Below are 22399 nucleotides of genomic sequence, written 5' to 3'. Positions count from 1 at the left end.
ACAGAGATCCGCCTGCCTCTGCCTCCCAAGTGCTGGGATTAAAGGCGTTCATCACCACACCCGGTCAATTACCAGATTTTTATAACCAAGACAAACTGTACAACATTCACATAAAACTGGATTGTTTACATTTTATTGACAATATTTTGTTCAGACACTGATAGTGAGTAAATATATATGACAAATGATTTTGGAACACACAAAACTTCTTAAAGTTAACCTCTACATTTCAATTGCAATAGTCAAATGGATTGATAACAGTGAAATTTTCTATTAGATGCTATTTTCTAACAATAAATTCATATTTAATTCAGGAAATCAGTAATAAATGGTCATTGCACCTAAAATACTTTTCCAGACCTTGTTGCTAAAACACCTATTAAGGAGAGGCTAGTTTCATAACATCATTCTGTAAAAATAAAGACAGAGACCAATTTATATGATGAAGGATTCCTAACGTATTGTGGTGGGAGCCACGATGACATGTTAAAGACAGCCCTAAGATTCTGTGTCATACAGATGATTTGTGGACATCTATTTGGTCAGGTCCTGAGTATACTTACAGGTACTGTAAACCAGGGATTGCACACTGAGTCCTTCTAGATTCCCCACTCTTCCATAGTTTCTAGATGCTGTTGTGTAAAACAGTATGGACAAAGGAAATAGGGAAGTAGAAAGACAAATGGGAGGCTAACTCAGAGTGAGAACCACAATAGTAATATCTAGGAGCCCTCATTCTTAAAAATCAAGACTAAGAGTATGTAGAGACTTAATTCTGAGTTAGAAGAGCCTTATTCATTAATTGTCAAGAGTCTAGTACAAAACAGTTACTTGCCCTGTCAAACAACTTAATGAATCAGATGATCTAAGTACAAATTTGGGAATCCATTTTTTTTTTTTTTTTTTTCTCCAGAGACAGGGTTTCCCTGTAGCCCCAGACTCACTATGTAAACCAGACTGGCCTTGAACTCACAGAGATCTGCCTGCCTATGCCTCCGAGCACTGGGTTAAAGACATGTGCCACCACGGAATTCCCATCTTAATAGTCTCCAATTTTATAAAACACTATTATAACAATGGTTCCCCAGCTTCTGAAACTGTAAAATGACTGCTAAGCTCTTTGAGCTCTTACTCACTTAATACATTATCTCCGTCAATCTAGTAAACCGTGGTAAATATTATACACAGTACCGTGTAGTCATGACAAAGGCAGAAACTTGATGTGGGGTGTAAGCTAATTGCTATATAGAGGTCTCCAAGGGTAAAAACACAGAATACTGCTTTATGTAAAATGTATTTGCTCAATTACTTTAAAACAGAAATCAGAATAAATTTATAACAAAATGAACCATGTTGTCATTGTTCCACAAAACAGACTAAATTTTAATGGAACATTTTTAAATCATTTTTATAAAAATCACATAATCAGAACACAAAATATAAAATAAATACACACTTTCTTAAACAATTATGTAGTGATAAAAACAAAATCCTTATGTGGAGCTATATCTGAAACATACAGTTACTCTTAACGTCTAAGTAAGTTTCAAATGAATGGTTTTATTTAGATTAGAACAAAGCCGGAGTTTGACAGGCCCAATGTAAGAAACTTACCTCATCCTGCTTTACCACAATAACTGTGCTGGTTGACCAAAAAAAAGATTCTTTTCAGATGGTGAGATTGCTAGATTTAAAAATCCTGGAAGCAAAGTATTTCCCATAATATCACAATATAATTAAAATACTATAAAGTGCTAATTCTTCTGGTTAAGGGGGAAGTGATCTCAAAGACCAAAGATAAATAAGAATAAATAATAATAATAAACTGAGTATTTTGTTATGTTTGTTTGGTTTTGTTTGGTTTTTGGTTTAGACAGGGTCTCACTACATAGACCAGGCTGGCCTAGAACTAAGAGATTTACCCGCCTCTGCCTCCTGAAAGCTGGAATTAAAGGTGTACAGTATCATGCTTAGCAATGAACAGGGTTTTAAAAGTATTCATCTGATACTTGTGGAACTGTTCTAATATGCCTGAAAAATTGTACTCTGAATTAAAGACATAGGTCTAAAGGAGCTTTAGGAAAAGAGTGATTATTAATGTTTTGCCATAAATTAGATTCTGACATTTACATCTATTTTATTCTGTCTTCTTAAATAAACAACACATTCAGTAGACTTGCAAGGCAACCAGTCTTCACTGTCCTGTCCGTCCTTTTAGTTATTTTGACAAAATTTTAAACAGAAAACAATGAGTCTATTGCCAACAAAAAGACTCATTATTCTTCTTAATTAACATTTACAAGCATACAACTATCTAAACAAATGTAAGTTGAAATTTTCCCCAAAACACCTGGCATACCAATTACTATTAAACAATAGTAAATATTAAGACAATGCCAGTAAGCTCAATTAAAAATACATATATATCATTGAGATAAGCTTTATTACTAATGTTTAATCTTGGTTTAATGTATTGGATTTAAATAAGAACCAGTGAAAGATTCTGAACTATGAATTATACTCATTTACACTGAAAGAAAAAAAACAGTAGTTCATTTCATATGTCTAATGCCTGTCATAGGCTTTTCTAAAAAGTACTAAAAAAGTTATCAATTATTTTAATTTTAATATCTCAAAATAAAGGATTTTAGAATTATTTTCCACACAAAACATACAAGCTATATATTTTTAGACAACATAACCTTTTCTATTAAAAAACAACCATGAACCATGTTAACGGTAAAACCATAAGTGCACGGCAGCTTCTCATCAGCCGCGCTGCAGCCGTTACAGTGCTACACAGACCAGTGGCGCCTCAGCAACCAAGGGGAGATTTTCCATGTCTCCCAGAAAGCACTTCACTAAGCAGATTATGTAATTTCAGAAACAATTTTGAAAAACTCTTAAGTATTTGTGCCAAGAACTAAAGGTACAAATATTTGATTTGGCATTTCAAATGCATCAATAATTTCTCCATTTTGGAAAAAGTTGGGAACAGAAGAACCAACCAATAATGAGCAGCCATCAAGCTTCTCTGTGTTAGTATAGCCTTCTACTGAAATTAAGGTTCTGGAAGAGGTCTTTGCCTATCAGAATAGTTTTAACTGTCAGATGCTACCTCTTCTAATTCCAATGCAGTGACTACTAAATACTAAGGGAATGGAATACTTTACCACCTGTTTCCTTGCTGTCATTTGTCCCATCTGCTATAGACATGCTTGCTCTCAAAGCTCTTTCTAATTTGATTTTAACTTACCAAGAAACTTGGTAATCTAAATGTAATTCTTTAATACCAGCTAATGGTCAAACCTCTTCAGTTAAAGCCTAAGCTGCATCCAAACAATGAGGAAAGGGTGGTGGCATTCATGTCCTATGTCCAGACTTTCTGAGATAATCACTTCGTTTAGTTTTCCTGACAGCTCCCATGAGGTACAGCTCCATCTATCCCAGTTTATGGTTTGGGGGGGGTGGGGTGTGGGGGGGAAGGTGGAGATGAGACTTAACAGCAACTAAGTGACTTTAACGGCACTACGTTTCCATGAGTTGCCATCATCGGGGGTCAGAATTCATGTTTTCTGCTGCTACATGCTGAAGTAAGTACCAAAGGCCTGGTAGCAATACCTATAGCTCCGGGGCTCTAAGATGGTTTTCAAATGACAGAGGTCATTCCAAGTCTGACCGGCAGATAAAGTTGTCCCTGCACTTTTATTTGGAACCTAGCATCTTTCTATAATTAATACTGCAATGAAGTCTGAACTGTCTTTGGTACACACAGGTGCACAAATACATATCCAAGCCATACACACTACCTGATTTTAAAGTTTAAAAATAGTTTCACACTTTTAAGAGATAAACCTAATTTTGATGAAATTATACATGCAGGCATGTTCACATACCCTTTCTGCCTATGTCAAATAAAACAAATAGCACATTTTATAAAATGCAAACTAATTAAATCCTTTACTACTCCCTCAGTTGACTTTTTAAAGAAAAAAAAGTATTTTTAACTTAAAAAATCAAAAGTATTTATTTAGTAAACTCTTGTCAGAGCAGGAGCACATTAAAATTGGTGCCTTCTACTTTTAAAATAATCCTGGATTGCAGAAATGGGTCAGTGGTTGAAGTATTTATCCCAGAAGCATGAGGACCAGATTTCAGATTCCCATTGTAAATGCAATATGGGTATAGTGCCCTCCTGTAATTCCAGTGCTCAGAAGATAGAGACAAAAGATTCCCATTCCACCTGGCTATCTAGATTAGCTATATTGTTGACTTCTCGGTTTAAGTGAGAGACTCTGCCTCAAAGAATAAGATGGAAATCAATGAAAGACTCCTAACTTTGGAGCTCCACAAACATACACACATGTGCATGCACATCCACATACGTATGTCCCATACACCTGCGAACATGTGCGGGGCACACACACACACACACACACACACACTCTCTCTCTCTCTCTTCATACACATGTAAAAATTCAAATAATCCTGTAAATCACAATTATTTGAGTACCTCCTATATCTCCCTTTACTGTCCTGTCCTTCTAAAAGAGAGCATCTATTTAAACTGTGCTTTTGCAGCTATTTAACAAACTCCAGGAAAAATGCCAAACAAAAATGTTGTGGTTTAAAATTTTTTAATGTGATGTAAGTTTGATTTTTACCAAAGTTAACAAATCTTTATTATGGGCTTGGAACTCATTTTATATCCGTATTTAATCGCCAATATGCAAAACACAAATTTAGATGTCAAACATAAATGCCTTACATGAATACAGGCCATTTGCAAATTTTACATAAAATATATACTAATTCAGAAAGAGCAATTCATCTACTAAATGTGTTCATAATGCTAGTTACCTAAATAAAACAGAAATTAGAAACTGAGGGATATTTGTTAGACCTTTCTCTTCAGATGCAAAAGGAGGAAACACAGTTGTGTATGTGCATACTGACGACATATACATGCACATACATACACATAAGCATCAGAAACTACAAAATTACCTATGTATTCCAAAAATGAGCTTTGGCTCTTAATATTCTAAACTCAAAACATCTCACATCCTTCTTCCAAAAAAGAACACTTTTAAAATATATATGGCAAGGCTTGACAGATATATTAGGTAGTTTCAGAAAAGATAATGGTTCCAAGTAAAAACACTGGAATATCAGATTTAAAGTGAAAAAGAATGTATTTAACTTTGGCCATATCAGGACAATAAAGCAGCCCTTTTATGTCACCACTTATTAAAAGGGCAAGACAAAACATTAACATAATGTAGTAGCCTGTGTTTTCCTTCAGGCATTTTCAAAGAGCGTCTCAGACACACAATATTTTCTGAGTGTGCAAGAAAACAGAGCTGCAAAATGATTCATAAGGCAAGGTACTAATTAATGTCTCCCTTTTTATTTGAACATTAATCTTCCATGGTTTGGAGAAAATTTGAATTTAACATTTATAGATAAGTAGTTCTGAGGGTAAGATATCAGTATACTATCAGCAATCTTGGGTTTAATAGTTATCATCAAGCAATTAATTTCTAATGCATGACAGAACATAGTCTGATAGTATATGAAAAAGGATGGCCTGAATTTTGCCCTTAAATGCACAAAAAGAACTTTCTTTACACCAGCTCAATACTGTCTTTGGCCTTTCTGAATAATTATAGAGCTTTTATTTTACTGTGAAGCAAAATAAGCCTTCAAGTGTCCCTTACTTGATCTTAGAAGGTCAAATTCTCTGTCCAACAGTTCTTCTTCCGTTAACTTGGAAAAATTATCTTCTCCAAAAGGATTCCACCCTGACATATCAGGTGGGTGACTGATGTTCTTCTGATGTGTAAAATTTGCAACTGCCTCTTTCTCAGCAACTGACCTAGTATAATTGACAAAAGAAAGAAACTGAGAAAAAAATTACAATTAAGGAAACTTTTCAATGCCCCACCTCACTTTAAAAATTCTTAGGAAAGCAGACCATTTTACTGGTCTGTATTCATCTGCACAGGTGGCAGATTACAGGTACAGGATGGACAGAAAGAACACTTGGAACATGAACCACCATCATGAGGCACACTAATCTATAACCATCTATATAAAGTATACTGGGTATGTTCCTTAAGCCCTTATTCCTCAACTTCCTCATCCATAAGAAAGAAGTGACAGTTATCAACCTCACAGGGTTACTTAAGAGAGTAATTTAAATGTAAAGCAAGAACAGTCTGTGGTTTTGTTGTCGTTGTTGTTTTTAAAAAAAAAAAGCCTTGATAAATACCAGCTGTTAAGTCTCACAATGAGGGCATCAAAGTGAAATCCATCACTATACCAAACAGTATCACTCTAAAACCACTACTGAATACCATACAATGACCTGATTTCCTAGTTACATGGAGACACCAGACAAATTTTACTTTTGAAAATGATACTCCCTTCCTATAGCTACCAACAAAAGATGAACTGCTAGGATTGCTTTATAAATAAACTAAGTTAAGGCCAGGTGTGTGGTGCACACCTTTAATTCCAACACTTAGGAGGCAGAGGCAGGTGGATCTTTGTGAGTTCAAGTCCAGCCTGGTCTACATAGCAAGTTCCAGGCCAGCCAGGGCTATATAATCAGATCCTATCCCCCTGCTCCCCAAAAAGCAAAGTTAAATAAGGGTTATTTTATATATACATAATATATCATTCATGTATCTATAGTCAATTTAATATACCATTAAAGAATCTATAGGCAAGCCTGAGACCACCAGTTCTATTTAGGCTTCTTAGCTTTTAAGAGAAGATACAAGCTTAAATACATCTCAATAAAGTAATTCTATTAACCAATATATCTAAATAGCCAAAATTCAAGTATGCCAAAAATAGATTGCTGATATTATATACTTAATTTTTTGTTCCTGTATAAATCAAATCAAATTATACAAACTTTATGAATAGTCAAATTAATAGAAAGTAGAAATACATAAGTAGGAAAGTTAACTTGTCTATAAGGATTATTTATTTTCAGCTACTAAAGCTTTCTACTTAAATTACAAAGAATACTTTTACATGCATACCAATAAATTCCTTAGCCTGAATGCCTTTACATGTTGCTAAACCTTATCTGCAAATAGTAATTAGAACTGATTGATGGCAATAGAAAGGATGGAGATGCACAAAAGAAAGGACTAGGAAAAGAAAAATTGTGAATCAATCACTAATGCCTCTACTCATCGATTCAATCCATTTCCACAGTAATTTCCTTTGCATTAACTAGAAAAATACTTGCCTACTGGCACTATTAGAGGAGTCCACTATGGTTCCAACCTGAGCTGGAAGTGATGAAGCATAGGAAACTAAGGCTGGCGAGCACTCTTGCGGAGAGGTAAGATACTCAGGAGATGCCTGCTGTTGAGGCTGCTGATGTTGAGCTAGCATCTGCTGTTGCGGGAAAGCCTGCTGATAATGCTGCATCTGAAACAAGAAACAACAGTTCACAATCTACATTCAAGCACTTCAGTACTGCCGCATCACTCTAAGCACTATGCTCCTTCTCTTCTACATCCACTGGTGACAAAACCAGACACCTGGAAAACAATGGATATTTGAAGAAGCAGCTGTTGCTAGAAAACTACAATAGGATGAATTAAAATGGAGAAGTTATAAAGCTAGACTCACTGAGCCAGATTCAAAAATCCTTTCAATACTTTTAAGAAAAAGGCAAGTGAGTAGCTTAGAGTCATTAGTATACTGACTGGTTCCTATAAAATAACATAAAAAATGGTCAAACTATTGTCTGAAGCAAATGCATTGACACAATTCTTTCAGGTTGCATTTTTACTCAACAGATGTTTGCTGAATAAGAGATTTATGGCAAAAGACTGTGCAGAAATGTATGATCAGACAACTACAATGTATCATATTTAGTTGCCTTGGCTTGAGAGTGTATGTCTGCCTTCAATAAAGAACATGTCAAACAGCTGGGCATGGTGGCACATGATTCTCATTCCAGCACTAGGGAGACAGAGGCCGACTAGGGAGGCAGATCCAATTGGATTGAAGCCCGCTTAGTCTACATAATATAGTGAGTTCTAGGCCAACTGAGGCTACAGGGAGACTGTCTCAAAACAACAACAACAACAAAAAATATATATATATATATATATATATATATATGTTAAGAAAATAATTTTTAAAAAAATTGTATGTGTGTACATGGGGAGAGGAGGGGGCAAACATTCACATGGAAGCCAAGGTCAAGACGGGATATTTTTCCCAATCTCCAACTTATTTTTTGAGACAATGTCTCTCACAGAGCCTGGAACACATCAATTTGGCTAGACTGGCTGACCAATGAGCTAAAGGGATCTGCCTGTTCCTATCTCCCCAGTGCTAGGGTTATAAAGACATGCTGCTGGCACCCAGCTTTTAACATGGGGGCTGGAGATCTGAACTCACATGCTCTTATTTGCATAGCCAACATTTTATCAACTGAGCCATCTCTCTAGACTCCTTAAATAACCTGAATTATTTATGTGTATGTGTGCATATATGTATGCGGGTGCATATGTATGTGTGTACAACGTGTGTGGAAGACAGTTTGTCATTGGGTATCTTCTTTCATCACTTTCCACCTTAATCTTTGAGACAGAATCTCTCACTGAACTGGAACTTAGTGATCTGGCTAAGTTGACCAGCCAGCAAGCCACATCTCCACATCCCCAGTGCCAGGACTGCAGGTGTATGGTGCTACCTCAGCTTTCTGCATGGATGGTGAGGGTAGAACTTAGGTCCTCATGCTTGAATAGCAAGTACTTTTCTGGCTGACCCATCTCCCCAGCTCCTGAATTTTTGAATTATGAAATTCTAAAAACTATCATTCATACTATGAATTCCGACACAGAAATCAAACCTCGAGAAAGTCTAGAAGTTATAAGCACTTACCATTGGAGGATACTGTGATGCATGAAGTTGTGGTTGACAGACTGAATGCATTAGAAATTGCTGCTGAAGTACCTGCTGCTGCTGTACTGCATGCTGATACTGGAGTGAAAGAAAAGAAGCAAGAGTCAATATTCTTCACACCTTTACGCCAGCATTCTTTGTTGGAAGCATTGATCTTACCATAACAATGATTTCAAAAATGAGTAGTCATTTTTTAAATCAGTCAACAAATATACAACAGCTATAGTCTGTGATTGTAACTTTATATATGCTTATCAGAACTACTTGCAAAGGGAATAATTAATAAAACTGAGTTTCCACCAAAACCACATTTACCACGGTTTAAGGGTTTAAGAATGATTGGAAGAAAGCCAATCCTAAACATTTTCATCACCTTTTCCTAGTGATAAAGACACCCTACAGTGACCTCTGACTCACTGTGGTAAATCTCTACTTCCCTCTCTCTCCTTCAGTGGTGTCTTCTGGCCATTTCAAGCCACTGCTTACTACCCTCCATTCTGTCTGCATCAACCAATATGTTGGAGAAAGGTGACACAATAAAAGATATCATGTATACAATTATAAAACTGCCCCTAAATATTTCAGGCAATGATAAAATGATGACGCTAACAACAGTTCCTTTTAGAAGTTTGGTGCAAGTGGAAATTTGCAGATTCCTAAGAGGCAAAGGACAAAGTGACATTTATCCCATGTCACTTCCAATGCTAAATGCTTCCTTCCTCTTGCCGTCACACCAACCCAGACAAAATAAGGAAAAGCAAAAAGAACAAATAGCCAAGACAATTGATACTTTTGAAAACACTCGTATCACTTTTCCACAATAGCACTAGTCTTTGAACTCAAAATGTAACAGTTCTAAATTTCAGTGCTTATTCCTAAATATGAAATGACTAGACGAACACTGCTTCCTAAGGCCATGTTGCATGCATTTTAACAGAGTTTAGCATCAAATGCATATTAATTACCTCTTCTTCAGTGGTCAAGAAACTGAGAAAAATGTTTACTTGACTCTAGTTCAAGGGGCCTATAATGTAAAAGTGAATTTCACAATACTACTTCCCTACCTAAAGTAACAAAAATACTACCTGCTGCAAATAAGCATCTTGAAGCAATTGCTGCTGCTGCTGCGGACGATGCTGCAAATGAAGCTGCTGCAATCTCCAGTCTCCCTGCTGCAATTGCTGGAGTACTCGATGCTGCTGTGGTGGATGCTGAAGGGGCGCCTGACTCAGCAACATTTCAGGGCTATTTTCAGGTCTCAGGGGTCCTGTATTTCCAAAAGCTTATGTTAACATACTAATGATTTCAATAAGATGGCTAGATTTCAAAGTCATTTATATTATTTTGTAATAGACTTCTAAATGCATATAGTCTAGAGCAAGTATTTACTATAACTGCCCAGGAAATTTTAAATTTGTCATCAAAACTCTAACATCTTAGAAATGTATCATATGTCAGACTTCATCTTCCTATGAACATGTCAGCCACATCAACTTGTTCTGCATATTTCAACTGTGTTCATGCACTATTCATTATGCATAGGTATTTCCATCTACTGAAATTCTCATTCTTCAAAGTTTAGATCATATATCTTTCCTGTTCCTTCATCTAACATATATTGCTTACATAGCTATTTTCTAACCCAGGACCTGAGAAGTAGAATGTTGCCTTATTTACCTTTGAGAACCGAAAGCGCACTTTATGTCAAGCACACACAATAAGACACCGTAATCTGGACAATGCAGTCACACAATAACCATTAAGTGTTATGAATATTTATAAAGGCAAATTATCCTTATTATTAAAAAATCCATGAAAAGCAGCTGAAAACTTACCTGAAGTAGTATAAGAATTTAATAAGGTTGAGTGGAATGATCAAAAATCAAAGCATGCAAATTTTCCTCAAATCTAGTATGTTACTGCACTCAAAATAACCCAATTTAAAATTTATTTTATGGAACTTCAGGTGCTTCCTCTGAAATTATATTATAAAGAAAAAATTTTGGCAAAGATGGTAGTCTGTCTCCTCAGATCCATCAAAACTATAAATCTATGAAGATATATAAGAATGAAAATTCATTGGCACAGAATGCAAAGTAAAGAAGCAACAATATTGACAGTTAGCTTACGATAAATGTGGACTTGCAAATCAGGAGACAAAGAATGCACAGTAATACAATTATTTACTAAATGACACTGAAAAAAACTGAAGTTAATTCTTTTTTTACAATTTACCCTAAGATAAATTCCAAAGATTACAACCCTAGCTACAGGAAATAAAAAAATATTAAACTATTAAAACTTTACCACCAAAGGATTCTAAAAAATCCACTGAAAAATTCTGTAAACACTTTCAGCACAGTAGCAAGATACAACGTCAACATGTAAAAACCAGTAGCATTTCTATAATGAACCTTCCAAGAAAGAAATCAGGATTAAAATCCCATTCACAAAAGCTTTTTTAAAAAAGGCGGGCGGGGGGGGGGGGGTCCTGAAGAGATGACTCAGCAGTTAAGGTTATGGCAGTAGCCTATATATTATTTTGCAAGTCTCTTGGGTTTCCTGACTAACAACTCAAAGGGAGATTTGCCTTGCCTGGCACTGTGGGTTTTGTTATATCGCCTTCAGCTAAACCCATGCATTCACATTTATATTTTTCAGTAGGCTTATGAAATAATGCATTTGCCTTTATTTTTAAACCACCTAAGTTATTATTTTTCTCCCTTTCCTCACTTTCCCCCGAACAGTCATCCCTCTGTATACTTTTATACTACCAATAACTTTCCTTTGCCTTTAAAAAAACTTTAGGAAAGTGCAGCTTATTAGACATCGGTTGACCATTTGGCGGGGGGGGGGGCATGGCTGGGGTTTATACAGGTGTACTTGCCCCAGATACATCTACACAGTTTCCTAGGTATACTTACCCACACAGACACAACTGGACAGTTTCCTAGGGGTGTCTGTCTGTGTATGTGTGTGTGTGTGCGTGTGCGAAGGTATACTTGCCCACACAGACACATCTGGAAGCCAAAGGCTGATGTCAGGATGTCTTTTTCAATCTTATTTCTCCACCTTACTTTTTGAGAAAAAAAGATCTCTCACTAAGCCTGGAGCCTGTGTTTTCAGTTAGATTGTCTAGCAAATCCAAGAGCCACTTGTCTCCACTTCCTACTCCCTGACTATAGGCATCCACTGCTATGCCCAACTGTTATCAGTGTGGGTGCTGAAGTTCTGAGCTGAAGTCCTCATCCTTGCACAGCAAGTACTCATTGATCCATCTTCCCAACTGTTTCTTTCTCCCTTTATTTTTTCCAAAAAAAAATATTTTATGTGTGTTAGTGTTTTGCCTGCATGCATCTTCACACACCCACACATACAATGCCCACAAAGGTCAGAAGACGGTGTCAGATCCCTTGGAACTGGACTTACAGACAGATGGTAGCTGATCTGTGGGTGCTAGGAACCAAGCCTGGATCCTCTTGCAAGCACAGTCAGTGCTCTTAACGTCTGAACCATCTCTCCAGCCCCACCAACCCTGTTTCTTAAGTCTGCTGGTAATTTATACCCCTAGGAAATTAAACTAGACAGTTTATCTGCACTATGAAAAGATCCGACTTGCAAGGGCTAATTACCTTTTGGTCTGTGGTTACTGAATTCAATAGGAACAGGGACTTTAACAGGTGTTGCTGAACTTTGAATGGTCAGCATACTGGGAGTGGTGGTAGTGGAGTTGGCCTTTGGTCTTTGCCTTGGTGCAATTGAGGTTTCTGTTGGTCCAATGGTGTCTGTTATTCTATAATAGAAAAATTATATTTCATTCCAAATATTGAGATTATTTTTACTTTGCTATTCTGTCTATAGACTACAAAATACAGGTCTGTTTAATTAAAACAGATGATCACATTAGTCTTTTGGCTTCCTAAGTCTCACTCTCATAGTCCCTGTTTAATGAACACAGGAAAGTAGAAAATAAAGTCAGACACATTCCTTCAAGCAGTACTCTGTTGTTCCTGGTCTGCCTTTGAAGCTGGCAGATAAATACTCCAAAAGATTACTGTTAAAGAGATGAAATGAGGTTGAGAGGACACAAACAGAAACCTTATAAGATTTTGGACAAAGCTGAAAGCCAGCTTGGAAAGAAGGAGGGGAGAGAAGGGGAGAGGGAAAGAGGAGGGAAAGAGAAGGGAGGGAGGGTGGGAGGGAGGGACTGTCTGTCCGTCCATCCCCTGGCTTAAACTCAAAGCATGAAAAAGAGAAACCTGTACTGTAACCCCTACCACATGTAAAACAAAAGTCAACACTTTTACCAGGTAGGACTGCCTATTGTGTCCAAGTTCTTGACTCTTTCATTTGTTTATCCAGAACAGTAAATGGAAATTATATAAAATTTCTGCTCTAAGACTTAGTTTAAACCCCACATGTAGATAATCAAATGGTGAGCACAATTTTGAAAGCAATATAATTGAGAAGACTTAAGATGATTTTTCAGGGGCTGGAGAGATGGCTCAGTGGTAAAGAATGCTGATTGCTCTTGCAGAGGACCCAGGTTTGATTCCCAGCACCCACATGGAGGCTATGAACCATCCTTAACTCCAGCTCCAGGGGAATCTGAAGCCCTCTTCTGACTTCTGCGGCACTGCATGACACCGGTGCACTCACATACATGCAGGCAATACAGTCATAAAATAAAAATAATAAAATATTTTTTTAAAAAGTTAATTTCTCAAGACAATTAGCCAGGTAAAATCTTTAAATTATATTTTTTTCAACTTTGTTTTCAGTATAAAGCTTCAGTGTTTGCTATATCTCTTTAATAACATCCCTTAGCATATTCTCATTATTTAATATCTAAATTTTTTTATTTTATTATTTTTATTTTATGTGTATGAGTGTATTGTCTGCATGTATGTAAGTACACTCCTGTCGTGCAATGTTGCTGAGGTCAGAAGAGGGCTTCAGATTCCCCTGGAACTGGAATTACGGATGGTTCATAGCCACTATGTGGGTGTTGGGAATCAAACCCAGGTCCTCTGCAAGAGCAGTCAGTGCTCTTAACCACTGAGCCATCTCTCCAGCCCCCAATATCTAAATTTTTTAAGTTGAAAAGAAAATTTATTGATTCAAGAATTTCATACCTAAAATTTTTACACACATAGTTTACAGCAAACTGCTGCTGCAGTTACAGAAAACCCGACCTATAACAGTACATAGCTACAGTACTTTCATAATATCCCTATGTACCACAAGAGGGAGCCCTCCTAACAATTATCTTTTGGAAAGGAAAGACGTGTCAGATTTCAGAAAATTGGGGTTGGTTACCTAATTAAACTCAATGGGTCACATATGCTTAGACATGAAAGCACAGAAGGCGGCTAGTTGGGAGGTGGAATGGACACAAGAAAGGGTAATGGAGGGTACACATGGATCAAAATACGCTATAAAATTGTATGAAATTGTAAAAAAATTTCTAAAGGCAATTTTTTTTCAAAAAATTGTAAAAATATGTGTATGCATGTTATATTCTAAAAATAACACTTGATGGGCACAGGATGGGAGGGGAGTGATACAAGTCCTAAAACAAAGATAATAAAAGATAACTTATAACTCATTTTAATTATAATCAAGTATTTGCTCATGGGTCTAAATTATGGGACAGACACTAAAAGCAATGGCGTACTCCAAAAGCTCAAATAATCTGAAAGTAATATTGTATGCCATTAATTCTTTAAAAAGTGAGCATTACAGGCCTAACTTTGTCATGTTTCCTGTCTGTTCTTTAGAGAATACACCATACACATGAGCATAGCGGCACTCTAAAAAGAATATTAAAGTATCAAGACTTTGAATCGAATGTCTCCTATCTTATCGATGTACCATTATCTATTGTACAATACTGATATCCAGCAGAGTACTGCATGCCATCTTATTCTAAAGAACCTGGCACCATATTTAAGATGCTATGGCACACGTTCATGGAAATAATAATGATTATGGAACAGTAAAGTAATAAGAAACAAACGAGGCTGACAAGAGTTTCATACGGGAATAATAAAGATCAGATAAGAACTGAAGATTAAACTTTTAAAATAAAGATTATTTCACTAGACCTAATACTAAGCATCCTGTATGAAGAACATGCCTGACAGATTCAGTAAAGTAGAGGTTTAAATGAGCTAAGACTGAAGATCATGATCTCCACCTGGACAGTGCTGCACCACCTCACTATGCTGTCCCACAGCCTCCCAAGAGCCACCCTGCTTCCTTCCTCTACTCCTACCACCTCTACAACTCCATGTTTCCTGCTTAAAATCTTGTGTTTCCAACTGTAAGGGCAGTGACCCTCAACATGTCCACCCTTAAGACCTATCTATCAGGTAACTTTCCCATCTTAAGCAGTCCTGAGAGTATGCACAGTGTTTGGGAAGAAGGGGGTCTTAGAAGTGAAGCTGTCAGTGCCACAGACTCGAGGCAGGGAAGGAGGTCAATACTCATAAAATGAAGGCTTTCTGAATAAAGAGAGGCACTATTTAAAGATTTCTTTAGCATGAGGGGAGGCAGTAGTAGTGGGATGGGGGTATGAACAAACAACAAGCATATCTGCATGAAAATGTCATAATGAAATCCATTATTTCACATGCTAAAGAAAGAAAAGGGAAAAAAGATTTCTTGACCTAAAAGACGGCGTTTACTTGAAAAAGTCAAACATATTTAATATTAAGCTTTGTACCACTTAGATAAATGATAATAAAGAATAAGATTATTTTAATGACCACTGAGTGCCAATAGACTATATTTATAGTTCATAAATTTATAAGTATAATTTTAATTAACTGATATACAGAAAACATAAAACCGTCCCTATTAGTGAAGTGCAATGCTACACTTTAATACACACATATACTGTCATAATGCTTAAAACAGGCTAAGTACTTCCTATTTTACCTACACACTATTTCATTTGCTTGTAACTGTATAGCTATAACTTATTATGATGAAAAGATATTCAAATCATTCTTATTCAGTTGACACATTTTTCTGTACATACCTTCCTAACAGCAATTACTGACAAAGTATAAAAACAAAATTCAGGAAGTGTTAAAATAATTCTTTTTTTTATTTTTTGGTCTTTTTGAGACAGGGTCTCCTGTAGCCCCAACTGGCCTGGAATTCACTATGTAGACCAGTCTAGCCTTGAACTCACAGAGATCCACCTGCCTCTGCCTCACAAGTGCTGGAATTAAAGGCATGTGCCCCCACACCCAGCTACAATAATTCTTAACAACAATGGCTGCTAGTTAAAGCAGCAATATCCTAGGTAAAACAGACTGGTGGCCACGCTGGGTTCCTGAAAAATCAGCTGTGACTTTACTCTTTTATCTCTTTTTTTCAGACAGCATTTAGAAATTCAAGTGAATGAAGATATATTTGGAGTATTATTTTTTTAATATTTTACTATTTTTATGTGTATGAGTGTATTGCCTGCATGGATGTGAGTGCGCCGGTGTCGTGCAATGCCGCAGAAGTCAGAAGAGGGCTTCAGATTCCCCTGGAACTGAAGTTAAGGATGGTTTGTAGCCGCTATGTGGGTGCTGGGAATTGAACCCGGGTCCTCTACAAGAGCAGTCAGTGCTCTTAACTGCTGAGCCATCTCTCTAGCCGTGGAGTATTATTTTTTAAGTCATTAACTTATAAAAATTCAACAATGTTTAGGTTAACATCACTTATAATATCTCACAACTAAGGCCCAGATAGCAGACTTGACAGGAGGTTAGAAAAGACCAAAGCCTCAAATCCAAATTTCCTAGCACAACATACAGATAATTGCTCCTGACCAACATTTCCTGACAGCTCAGTCTTCATTCCCCTTCCACTCCTGTGTTATGTACGTCCCCTTTATATTCCAGCCTGGTAGTTTCACAGGGGCCTTTTCTTACCTAAAGTAACTGTCTGCTTTAGCTTCATTCTCACCCACCCTGCTCCAAGTGGCAGACTGCTCACGCTCACCCAGGGAAGAATTCAGCAATTCCCCTCCCATTCCTTCTGTGCTCCTAATTTCCCCACTCCCGTCTTTCCTTTCCTTCCCAATCACAGTAGCCTGATACCTATCACATGAGAAATGTTTATCACAAAGAGTGCACATTCCATGCAAATAAAGATGGTTGCTTTTTCATTGTGTTTCCATTACCTACAGGCTGCATATAAAAGGTATATGATACAGTATTGTATTCCTTGTGTCAAAAGAAATAATTTCTGTAAGAAAGATAGAATACAAAAAGCTGTGACCAAGAAACATCCCCAAATGCAATATCATACCAGGCTAATAATCTAAGATATAGTCCTACTATCATTATAGTTCAGTCAGTGCTCTTAACCACTGAGCCATCTCTCCAGCCTGAGGTCTAGTCTATTTTTTTTTTAAGATTTATTTTTAATTAAGAGGAGGTATGTGCATGTGAATGCAGGTGTCCAGTGGTCAAAAGAGGGTGCTGGATCCCCTGGAGCTGGAGTTACAGTCAGTTGTGAGCTGTCCAAAGAGGATGCAGGAAACCAAACTCAGGTCCTCTACAAGACCAGTGTGTGTTCTAACAGCTAAGCCAACTCTCTAGCCCCAGATTTTAGGTCTTAATCTACATAATACATTTCGAACTTATCAATGCAGTACATAACTGAAAAATAAGGATTCAAACTTAATTTTTTACCAATTTTAAGTATTCTAGTTATATCCACACACAAATCTCACAAAGTATACACACTTTCTAATAGCCTGACAGTGTTTTCTTTCCTAATATTTGAAGTTATTAGCTATGAATTCAAACCTAAGTTTTCCTAAATTAACATTGTCAGTGATAAAAATGATGACAACTACACACATCACTTCAACATCAGTTAAACATTCACATCTTTATTGACAGGAATGGCCAGTTCAAGTAAGATCAATGTCAAACCCTATACTCAATATTAAAAATATTAAAATTTTATTTTATATCTGCTATCAAAACTATATCGTCTACATTAAACAACTATCAATTTGGGCAGGTGAGGATAAAGTTTAATCAATGGGAACTGTACAATTAAAATGAGAACTATAGCTTTTTTTTTCTTTTATAAAGCACCTTTTTTGTTTCAGCACAGCTTTGCCTACCTGGCCTTCATGTGGCTTTTCCTGGCAGCTGCTTCACTCGCTGTCATCGGTTCAGGAAGAGCTGAAGGAAGAGGGGAATTCTTGAAAGAAAAAAAAAAAAAACGCTTTTCATTTTAGTTTTTAATTGCAGTAAGCAAGCTACAGATACACCATTAAACTTTAAAAACACTGCCTAAGACACTATTTTCATTATGCATACATAGAAATTGTTCATGTATACTCCCCAGATCTGATCTGCAAATATCACTATATGTTACCCAAATGTCATCTTCATACTGATGTTCTACAGAAATCTACAGAAGATGAATAGAATATCATTGCATACAATTTACTTACAGGAAAATCTTAGGTGAAAAGTAAGACTATATCATACCAGTAAATCAATGACTATTTTGTACTTCAGAAAAAAAATTAAACACCAAGAATAATCAGGATATTTCAAAATACTATATAATTTTTCTGACACTGTAAGATCTAGAAAACAGGGGCAGAAGAGTACTCATTTGTTTGTGCCTCATGTTTGGCTCACAGTAATCTATAAATACCAGCTGAATAGAAAGCTAAAAATCCACAGTTAAATGCCAGATACAGTACTTTCCTTAGTAAAAGGTTAGAAGAGCAGAATTTTGGCATCAAGAGAGAAAATGTTAAGATGACACGGTAAGGGCTTTGAAAAGAAAAAAGGAAAAGGACACCATACTCCTTCCTTTTTCTAAGTAGGCAATTAAGCTGTACATAAAGAAAACGTAAGAACAAGTTAGGTCAAAATGACCTTTACAATGTTGAGGATGGATTAAAATAATGCTGATTCTAGAGACTTTTCTTAAAATTAGCAGAGATTTACCATGCACAGTTCATCTGAAGCAGCTAATGTAATGTGTAGGAAACAACTAGAAGTCAAGACCTTTGAAAGAAATTAGTTATTCCCAAATGAGTACTTTTCATGGTTTAGACCCTGGATTGTATTTAGCTGTAATTCCTGTGATTATTATCCTTGTTTTACAGGAAGAAAAAAGATATTAACCTCCCCAAAGATATAAAATCAGTCACTGGTAAAGAAATGAATTCAGGTCTCTCCCATTACAATGCCTTACACCAAAGGCTCTCAAGTTCTTTCACTTAACATAGGGCTTAGTGTCTGCTTCAGTAATGTTTTACCATACCTCTTGGCAAAATAAAAAGAAAGAAAAAAAAAAGAAAACTAATAACGCTGTTAACATTAAAAACCCTAATATGCTTAAGTTTAAACACTTAGTAGTAATAGCCTGTGCTCTGTGACTGACATATATCATTCTTTCCCTCCAAAATGCAAACTATCTTGCAGTGATCCTAGATCTGCTGGATCTCTCCAGGGCACCTCAGCAAAGCCTGGGAAATGACCTCCATACTAAAATAGCAATAACAAACACATGCTATCAAGACCACTTTTCATGAAACAAGTCATTCTCAAAGCATATATATATATACACAATAAAATGGATTTTAAAATCATAGCCTACTTGCAAATCTACTTACATTGATGTTGGAGACTGGACAATCCTTTTTGGCAAATTTAAATGCAAAATAGGACACTTGAAAAATATCAGGTCTGCACTCTGGATCTGGCTCAAGCATGTACCCTGTAATAATAATCAAAAATGAATATAGATGGTACTGAAGGACACATTATAGGGATAAAGGACTCTGATCTACTCTAAGAACACTGATGATTCTAGCAGACTGTGGTGATTCTGAGAGGAAATGGCAGACAGTTATTTTATAAATGACCTTCCCCCAAAACAATTCCATTTAAAGTAATTCTCACTTTAGATTGGCAGTATGGTTTTCAAAAAAACATGCTTTCCTAACATACTGACCCTAGTTCCTGCTTTAATGTTCTCATCATGTTCAGGGGTTGAACAGTTTTGTAGATTTACTATAAACATAGTTCACAATTTTACAACATCACTTTAAATTCTTGAGACAGTTTGTCTAACCAAAACAACCACTACCATTTGTCTATTTCTTGAGAAACTTACACTTCGAATTTCACAAGGTTGAAATTTACATTTAATTCTGTAACAAAGTACAAAAAAATCAGTACTTTGTTAAGACATTTCCATGGGCAAGTCCACTTTATTAACCTTAAATACTTTAAAATATTTTAAAAACCAATGTAAATTTACAGCATTAGATATTTTAATGTATGATAATAAAATAACAGGGTCATAAGCATACAGCACTAAGATAAAAATATAAATCAGAACAATTTAAACCTGATTTTAAATCTAACACCTTGAGCATTTGTGCAACACATGTTCAGTGGCATGATAAACTTTTTTCAACTAAAAACACTAATACCAAGGAGCAAAACCTAGAAATTTATTTAAAATTCTGAGCTAAATTTAAAAACTACAAAAATTCTCCACATAATGACTTATATATTTAAACTGCTAAAATTATTTATCAAATTTATTCTTTGTAAGTTTTAATGTTTATTAGAATAAGATAACTAAAAACATTTTAATTCAAATTAACCTTAAACTGATGTTTTCTGGTAAAGATTGAAAGGATCTATAAAAATGCATTTATCTCCCAAAATAAATTTTAATTATTTTAATATAAAAAATCAAATGTTTTAAAGTAATACATAAAATTAATTTAATTATGTAAAAAATTTAACATACTTTTAACAAATCTTATTCAAATAATTTAAAGCCAACCAAATCACAAGAAACGTATCAAATTCACAAAATCATTCTTATTTTTCTGCTCTAACAAGTATATTTGGCTTTTAAAACTGTGATTCCAAAAGAAGCTAACAATAAATGTTCCAGCCAGGCGCAGCGGCACATGCCTTTAACCCCAGCACTCTGGAGGCAGAGGCAGTTGGACTGCTATGAGAGCAAGTCCAGCTTAGGATAGTCTAGCATTTGGCAAATTAAGACAGAAAATATTAAAGTATGCTCTCTGCTTCCCTGGGCCTACAGGACCTGCAGGCCTCTCTCCAAACCACAGGCTTCTCTTGCCAGGGTAAATCCATTGGGCCATCCGCGCCTTGACTCCCCTAGCCTCACTCACTATCCCATCTGCACCATGGGTCACTCCTCCTAGCCTGGGTCCTGTCCCAGTCCTTGTCTTGGCACCCCAGATACCTGGGGAACCACCACTGCTTTTATCTGATCCTTTGCATCCAGAGCAATTCAGTTCCTTCTCAGGTCCTCAGGAGCACTGCTTCTGAGCCTGGCCCCGCCCTCATCTACCTCTGCTTCCTTGGGCCTGCAGAACCTGCAGGCCTCTCTCTACAGGGTAAGTCAATCCTGCCCTCCATGCCTTGATTCCCCCAGCCTCACTCATCTTCCCATCTCCCATGCCAGTCTCTCCTCCTAGCCTGGGTCCTGTCCCATTCCTTGTCTTGGCACCTCAGACACCTGGGGAACCACCACTGCTTCCTGATCCTGTGAATCCAGACCAACTCAGTTCCTTCTCCAGTCCTCAGGGGAGCTCTGGGCTTAGCCCTGCCCTCACCTCCCTCACTACCCTCTGCCTCCCTGGGTCTGCACAACCCACCAGCCTCTTTCCTGGACGCCAGTGCTGACCTTTCCTCTTCCAGGTCCTTTGCATCCAGATGAACCCAACTCATCAGCGCAGTCCCCAGGGGCCCTTGGGGCCACCAGCTGACCCTATCTTCCGTTGCATCTCTGGGTGGCATAGCCACCAGCTTCCTTAGACCAGCATCTTTCCTGGGCCCTGGGTGGCATAGCCACCAGCTTCCCTAGACCAGCATCTTTCATGGGCCCGGCTCCAAGGCCAGTCTAGACCCAAATTCCTGAGGCCAAAATCTATCCTGGAGGGATCCAGACCTTAGGAGAAAGCCTGAGAGTATCTGATCCACATCTATCTTGGGCCTCTGTGGGAACTCCTGAAGACAAAAGCAATCAGGCCACTCCAATATAAAATCAAAAGAGAGAACCAAAAGCTTAGAGAAACCAGCTTTCATGCCCAAAAAGTAAACTACAAAGACACATAAAGTTCACAAAAATAAGCAGACCTAAACATGAAGGCTTGAGTCTCACACAAGAATCAGAAACTACAAAAGAAATTCACATGTCAAAATCACAGAGAAAAAACAGTAACATGAAAAAACAAAATAACATATCCCCACCAAATACCAATACTCCTCTAGAGGAGTACAATCAGAACTCCCTAGACATAATGCAGGACATGGAACTCAAAAGAACAATTATAAACATGTTAAGAGAATTCAGTGAGTTTAAAGAACACACAAAGAAATCAAAGAACTGAAGGAAGACAGGGATAAACTTCTGAATGAAT

General features: G+C 36.9%; 1 protein-coding gene across 1 annotated transcript in view; it reads right to left on the bottom strand.

The window, feature by feature from the left end:
• Positions 1 to 22399, bottom strand: part of Bmp2k (BMP2 inducible kinase) — a 133142-nt gene that overhangs the window by 28156 nt on the left and 82587 nt on the right. Inside the window, exons 8-14 of the mRNA XM_008843694.3 lie at positions 19601 to 19704; positions 18086 to 18165; positions 12576 to 12736; positions 10029 to 10210; positions 8923 to 9021; positions 7268 to 7452; positions 5721 to 5878 (exon numbers count right to left, since the gene is read on the bottom strand). Of these exons, the coding sequence (XP_008841916.1) occupies positions 5721 to 5878; positions 7268 to 7452; positions 8923 to 9021; positions 10029 to 10210; positions 12576 to 12736; positions 18086 to 18165; positions 19601 to 19704 (969 nt within the window). The remainder of the gene's footprint in view (positions 1 to 5720; positions 5879 to 7267; positions 7453 to 8922; positions 9022 to 10028; positions 10211 to 12575; positions 12737 to 18085; positions 18166 to 19600; positions 19705 to 22399) is intronic.

This window comes from Nannospalax galili, unplaced genomic scaffold, assembly GCF_000622305.1.
Source record: "Nannospalax galili isolate Female #2095 unplaced genomic scaffold, S.galili_v1.0 scaffold440, whole genome shotgun sequence".
Classification (NCBI taxonomy): Eukaryota; Metazoa; Chordata; class Mammalia; order Rodentia; family Spalacidae; genus Nannospalax; species Nannospalax galili.
This window is presented reverse-complemented; position numbering and strand designations above follow the sequence as displayed.